Below are 6,433 nucleotides of genomic sequence, written 5' to 3' on the forward strand. Positions count from 1 at the left end.
CCCATTGGATAAATCTAGAGCCCTCATCACGTCATAGACCCAACCAAGTTCATAGAACAGTCATAGTTGCCTGCCATCACATTTAATGTGGCTACATCCCTGTAGCCATGTGCTACACATAAGAACAGTCACACATGGGAGAAAAATCACCTTATGAACTCAGAAAGATGAACAAAAGTCAAGCTTACAATGAAGAGACTAAGAATACTCCACCAAAAGCATTTATTGGGCAGTTGGAGCAGTTGGTATTTATTGGGCGGTTGGGCAGCAGCTAAGAGGAGTGTGCTTCACCAGCCAAAAGGGAAGAAAAATTTGGCACTCTATAAATAGAGAGTTTCACACTCATTCAAGGAACACAGATACATTCATTCCATCCATTACTCTCATACACACAGATTCCATCATTCACCACAAAGAGAGAAGATAGCTAGTTGCAAAGGAGGGAGAGCTTGGAGCTGTCCTGTGAACTGCCTTGTTGCCACCAACTAATTCTTCTCTTCTCTTTATCCTATCTATGTATATCTTATTTTATGTATTCATAATTATGTCTAACTAATCCATTTAGTTAGGGCTTATGATGAAACTCTAGTCATGAATATTCAATGTATGTATGATTTCATAGTTAGTTGAATTCCTTGCTTTCATTATCAAGTTATTAACCTCTAACTTATTATGTGCTTGATGTATATTTTCTTGGAGTAGCTAACTAGGATTTTATGCATCTAGCACATGTCTCTTTTCACAAGCAACACATGAATGGCCTAAGAATCATTTAAGGGGTTAATAATCGTAGGTTGACCAGGACAGATACCATGCTCTAGGACTTATGTGATTATCATATTCTCAAGGAGCTTAATGACTCTTGTATGCTTTATTCTAAGTAGATATCATGCTTAGGTTGCATATTAGAGATCACGTGTTGTGTAGATACCATGCACATTCACATGCCTTAGGAGAATCAAGCATCCTAACCTAGATACCATAGGCTCGTATGCGATAATCCATTGTTGATGGAGCTTGAGTCAATTTGTATGCATTCATAACTTGGATAAGAAGGCTAGTGGTGGATTCCAAGTCTTTAACACCTCTCAATCATTGTTTCACAACTTTTTGATTGCTGTCAGTGTTTACTTTCCAACACTTTCTTGTTTTCATTTCAACAACAAAACCCCTCATTTCGAGTGCGTGTGTGGTGCTAGGATTCTATCATAGACCTTGCCATTTGTTAATTTGTATTGTTTCCTTGTTTTTCTATTTTGCTGCATTCTAAGTAATTTAACTTGGAACCAAGTTACCATTCTCCATTAGATCGACCTCGTATTGACATAAGCTATACTATAAGACGGTTTGTGCACTTGCGAGAATTAAAGTTACTATTTTTAATAACTCATTTTAGTTGTTAAGAACAGGCTCAACACAATCTAGTGGGAGTCTTGTTCCCATTATGATATTTTACTAGTTTGTTTATTATGTTGTTTTCTAGAGTGACGGATTTGCATTTAAGGATGTTAATTTGGTTGACAATTTTATTTATTATTGAATAAATTCTATCATTTTGACTATATAGCTGTTTAAACTTCTTATGCAATTTTGTTTATGCATGTGAGTTTATGGTCTCTGTTGAGACACTATTGTTTTAATAACATTGCAGATTGACTCCTGCTAAATCGTAAAGGGGGTACATGTACTGAAAAGCATAAAGATTCACACTACAGATCAGTACATATTGAGGTTCGTGTTTGTAGGTGCTTCATGTGTTTTGAGATTGCATTATTTGATTATAGATGACCTGTTTTTAATAGAGAGAGCAGTGCTTATCCATAGTTTGTTTTGTCTAGTCGCTTTTCACTGTAGCTTGAGGGGAAGGATTTAACTGTTTTAAACTCGTGGCCAATAAAGATTATCAAAACTTTCGGAATAGAGAAGCTTAGTGCTTTAGTGGTTGATCTAGTGGGAGAATGTTATGTTTTCCTATTAAGATCGGTGCATTAGATATTAAGTTATATCAGGTTTTGATAAGAGTTTAAATTAAGTTATACTTTGAGGCCCAAAACCTTGTGAATAAGGAAAGGTTTAGAAGCCTATTAAGGGTCCTATTTATTTCCTTTTTTGCGTGAACCGTTTTGGTGGGCTTGGAAGATTAGTCAAGTTGGCTCTCGGTGATGAGTAGAGACGACTTAAGCTTAAGGCCCTACTCTCATCAGACTCATTCTCTGAAATTGACTGGAATTGACTCATTGAATTTGTTCGTGGACAAGTCAAGATATTCAATATAAGTCAACGATCCAAATTCTGAGGGTATAGGACCCCAAAGTTGATTGCCATTCAACATCAATTTCACCAAAGAAGTCAATCTCCCAAATTTCTTTGGGATCACCCCGACTAAACTGTTGGAAGAAAGATCAAGTTCATGAATTTGGGTTGCATGGCTAATCTCAGGTGGTATACTACCTGTAAGCTTGTTCCCAGCAATTCGTAGTGTTGCTAATTGCGGACACTGTCCCCAGAGCTGTGAGATTTCACCGTGCAAGTTATTGTGGCTCAGGTCAATAAAATTAAGATTTGGATAGGCACCAAAGTCTTCAGATATATTGCCCGTTAGTTGGTTACCTTCAAGATGAACTCTCACTAAGCTCTTGCAATTTTGCAAACCTTTGGGGATTGTACCTATGACATGGTTGGAGCTTACTGTAAAGTTTTGTAGTGATCCGCCTCGACAAATATTTTGTGGCAAATAACCAGAAAAATTGTTAGTGTCGAGTTCCAGCAGTCAACTTCATGAGATTCCCAATCTCTTGGGGGATGGAGCCAGAAAGTTGGTTATTGTTTAGGAATAAGATTTCTAGGTTGCTCAAGTTACCAAGTGAAGTGGGGATGGGACCATTGAGTGGTTCTGGTTCAACTCTAGCTCCACAATGGATTCCAAGTTCCCTATCTCTTTTGGAATTGTTCCAGAAAGATTATTTTCAAAGAGATAGAGACGGGTAAGGTTTGTTAGATCACCTAATGATGACGGGATTGGACCAGATAGATTGTTATCATCAATGCATAGTTCCACTAGAGACTTCAAATTTCCTATTTCTGAAGGGAGAGAATCAGAAAGTTGATTGTTGTACAAGTATATCATGATCAGCTGTTTTAAATTTCCAAAACTTGGAGGAATGGCACCTGTTAAATAATTTTCCTGCATGTACAGCACCTCTAAATTGGAAAGGTTACCAAAAGAAGCTGGAATTGGACCTTGTAGATTGTTGGTTTGCAGAGCAAGCTCATTAAGAAACTTAAGCTGGCCAATTTCTTGAGGAATTGAGCCATTTAATTGGTTCTCATTTAGGTGCAGGGCTTGAAGATTATTTAGAAGACCAATTTCTGGTGGGATTTTCCCAGACAACTGATTATAAGAAAGGTCAAAATAGATGAGTTTGGAGAGGGAACTTATCTGAGATGGGATGGCACCAAAGAGTTGGTTCAAGCTGAGGTCAATGTATTCGAGATTAGGGAGCGACAGGAATGGAAATTCATATAGCGTACCTTGTATCCCAGAATTGGTGAGGTTGATCCTGTTGACACTTGCAGCACTGTTGCATGAAATACCAGTCCAAACGTTGCATGGGATTGTATTTACTTTTGGATAGTAAGCCCATGAGGTCAGATTATTCTTGGTTTGATTTTGAAAGCTAGCTTTCCATTTGAGAAGAGCCTCTGCTTCAACTGAAGAAGCAAAAGCAATGTTTGGTGATGAGAACAGCTGGACATACGAGATAAGGCAAGCTAGACAGCATAATAAATATGTCATTGTATTTTTGTTTCTGTATACAATCATGTATTTGATGGCTTTATTTATAGCTATTATTCTACAAGTGATTCCGTTTTCCACAATATATCCAGCGATCGACAATTTTTTGTGGTTGAGATGGCTTGAGTTGACATCTCTTTCACTTTTCTTTCTAAAAGGTAAGGTGGTATGTTAATTAGTCATCGTCTTATAAATGCAATGTTTGAATTTTGTGGTTGAATTTAGAGTTAGCAATAACTTGGATGCTTGACAATGTTCATTCTTTGAATTTTGGCTGTTGAATAATGTCAAATAAGATCGAAAACTTAACGAAATAAAATACAATATTGTATAAGTGCATGGTTCCACAATTAATAGTATAGAAGGTTTTCTTACTCATATTATAGAGTAGGCATAATTCATGTTGCAAAGGAGGAGAGAAACTTACCTAGCTAAAGTTGTTTACATGATGACTCTCAGCATGTAAGGGATTGTGAGGGATTTACAACTACAGGGTTAAAATTAATAAAATTGAAACTATGGGGACCAAAGTGGTAAAATCAGTAAACTACACGGACAAAATTAGGTATTGAAAAGAAAAAGAAGTCTGGAATTGACTCATCGAATTCGTGGGTGGAAAGATCAAGATATTCACTATCAGTTAATGATGTCCAAATTCATACGGTATAGGACGCCAAAGTTGATTGCCATTCAACTTCAAATTCACCAAAAAATGTCGATCTCCCAGAGTCCTTTGGGACTACCCTGACTAAACGATTTGGGGAAAGGTCGATTTTCTACACCTCAGTTAAAGTCAATGTCTTGCGTTTATTCATGCATTTAAATGCAAATGAATTTTCTTGTTGAATTTTGATGAAATTGATACATTTCTTTTTTGTTAGAAGAAATTGATAGTTGATGCTTGACAACGTTCATATTTTGTTTTTGACTAAAATATATCACATTGGAAAATTGACAAAAGTGGTTTGAAACGTGCAAATACCTTGATTTTAGGGTTCATTTGGGACACACTTTTGATAAAAGAGCCTTATACCATGACTTTAGGGGCTCGTTTGGGACTCGCTTTTAACAAAAGCGCCTTTATTATAAAAAGTTGAAAGGTTTCCATAAGAAATCCAAGTACATCATGAAAAAGTACACTTAGGATTGTGCTTACTAAAATTGTTTTTCCAAAAAGTGCTTCTACGACCTGAATATTCTTTTAATTCTTTATGTCAACCCTGTCAAAAGTACTTTTATCCTTTTCAAAAGCACTCCCAAAACAAATCTTTTAGGTTAATCAGTCAAAACTAGTCCTACAACTTGTGTGGTGTTTACTAGTGTACTATATACCAGATTGTCTATCACAAAACTTTTTAAGTTTTTTTCAAGTCTTTCCTACACCTCAATTAAAGTTTACACTAGCCTCTCTGCAAGCGCTTTCGCATATGCGAGAGGTTTTTTTTTTTTTAAATTAATTTATTTTAGCATTAAAAAAGATAATGAGTAGTTGTGTTCCATAAAAATATGATCCATTATCTTATTTTTCTTTTAATTTTAATTTTAATTTTTTTTAATATGCAAAAGTGTGAATTTACCATATTATCCTCATTTAATTAATAATTTCAATTCTTGATGGTTGCATTAACCAATGACATTTTATGGTATTTTGAATGTTTCACCATTCTATGCATTTTACTTTATATCTATATATATATATATATATATATAGATTTCTCCATAAATGTAATGCAAATTTTGAATTTTCTTGTTGAATTTAATTAATGAAATTGGCAGAATAGTTAACATCTTGGTTGTTGAAGAATGTAAAATACTTAAATTAAATTAAATCTCTAAGAGTGTTGCTAAACGAACCTAAAATTAACTGAGTACACCATATGATCTAAGTGCACCATAATATTTAAATCAAATTATAAAATTAACTCAGTACACCCTATTTAACTACCAAAAACACCCATGGTACACCCCAATACACTCTATCACACAACACCTAACCCATTCATGAGTCCAATTTTACTATTACCAAATGCCATGTGCCGACATGTTTCCCTTCTATTTTTTTGACATGTGGTAAACCATTTAACAACACTTAAACCTGTCAAATCGATCTCCCATCATCCCCCACCCAGCCAACCCCATCCTTCCTCCTCCGACTTAAGCCCTCTTGCATAAGATTCTAATAAGCGCGTAATATCGTGTTGGAATCCATCTCCCTTCAACTAGTGGAAGAAGGAAATTCCAAAGTGGGTTTGTTTCTTAGACTGTTGAGGTTGCTATCAACCCCCACGGTATCTAATTAAGAAGAAATAGGTTGTATTGGAGTTGTTGGAAGTTGGTGTTTATGGTGCAAACAGCAACATAATTGTCATTAGATTCATCAGAGGGTGAGGAGCTGGAATTCTAGTGGGCAAGTGTAAGAGCCGTTTGGGAATATGCTCACTTGAAACCACCAACACCGTAGATGAACATCAAATGATTATTGTTTTGGGTGGGTTGAATGCATTAACCAAGTCTAATGGACGAACGCCACATACACATGGAAGATTCTGACTCATTGCAAAAAATTTAGAGCAAATAAGATAATTTGGATGAGAGAGAGAGGGAGGGACGGTGGTGGTGGGGTTGGGTTGGATTCAT

At 35.9% G+C, this 6,433-nt stretch overlaps 1 protein-coding gene across 1 annotated transcript; it reads right to left on the minus strand.

Annotated features, from left to right (window-relative positions):
• Positions 1-2,229: 2,229 nt before the first annotated feature.
• On the minus strand, positions 2,230-3,796 carry LOC148919294 (uncharacterized). The gene has a single exon (XM_089049230.1). It carries the CDS (start codon positions 3,794-3,796, stop codon positions 2,852-2,854), a length of 945 nt encoding a protein of 314 aa, XP_088905356.1. The 3' UTR covers positions 2,230-2,851.
• Between the last annotated feature and the right edge of the window lie 2,637 nt (positions 3,797-6,433).

Source organism: Prunus mume, linkage group LG3 (assembly GCF_029339155.1).
Source record: "Prunus mume cultivar Tortuosa linkage group LG3, ASM2933915v1, whole genome shotgun sequence".
Taxonomy (NCBI): domain Eukaryota; kingdom Viridiplantae; phylum Streptophyta; class Magnoliopsida; order Rosales; family Rosaceae; genus Prunus; species Prunus mume.

Coding starts and splice junctions, on each gene's coding strand:
- LOC148919294 (XM_089049230.1), bottom strand. CDS start 3,796: ATGACATATTTATTATGCTGTCTAGCTTGCCTTATCTCGTATGTCCAG.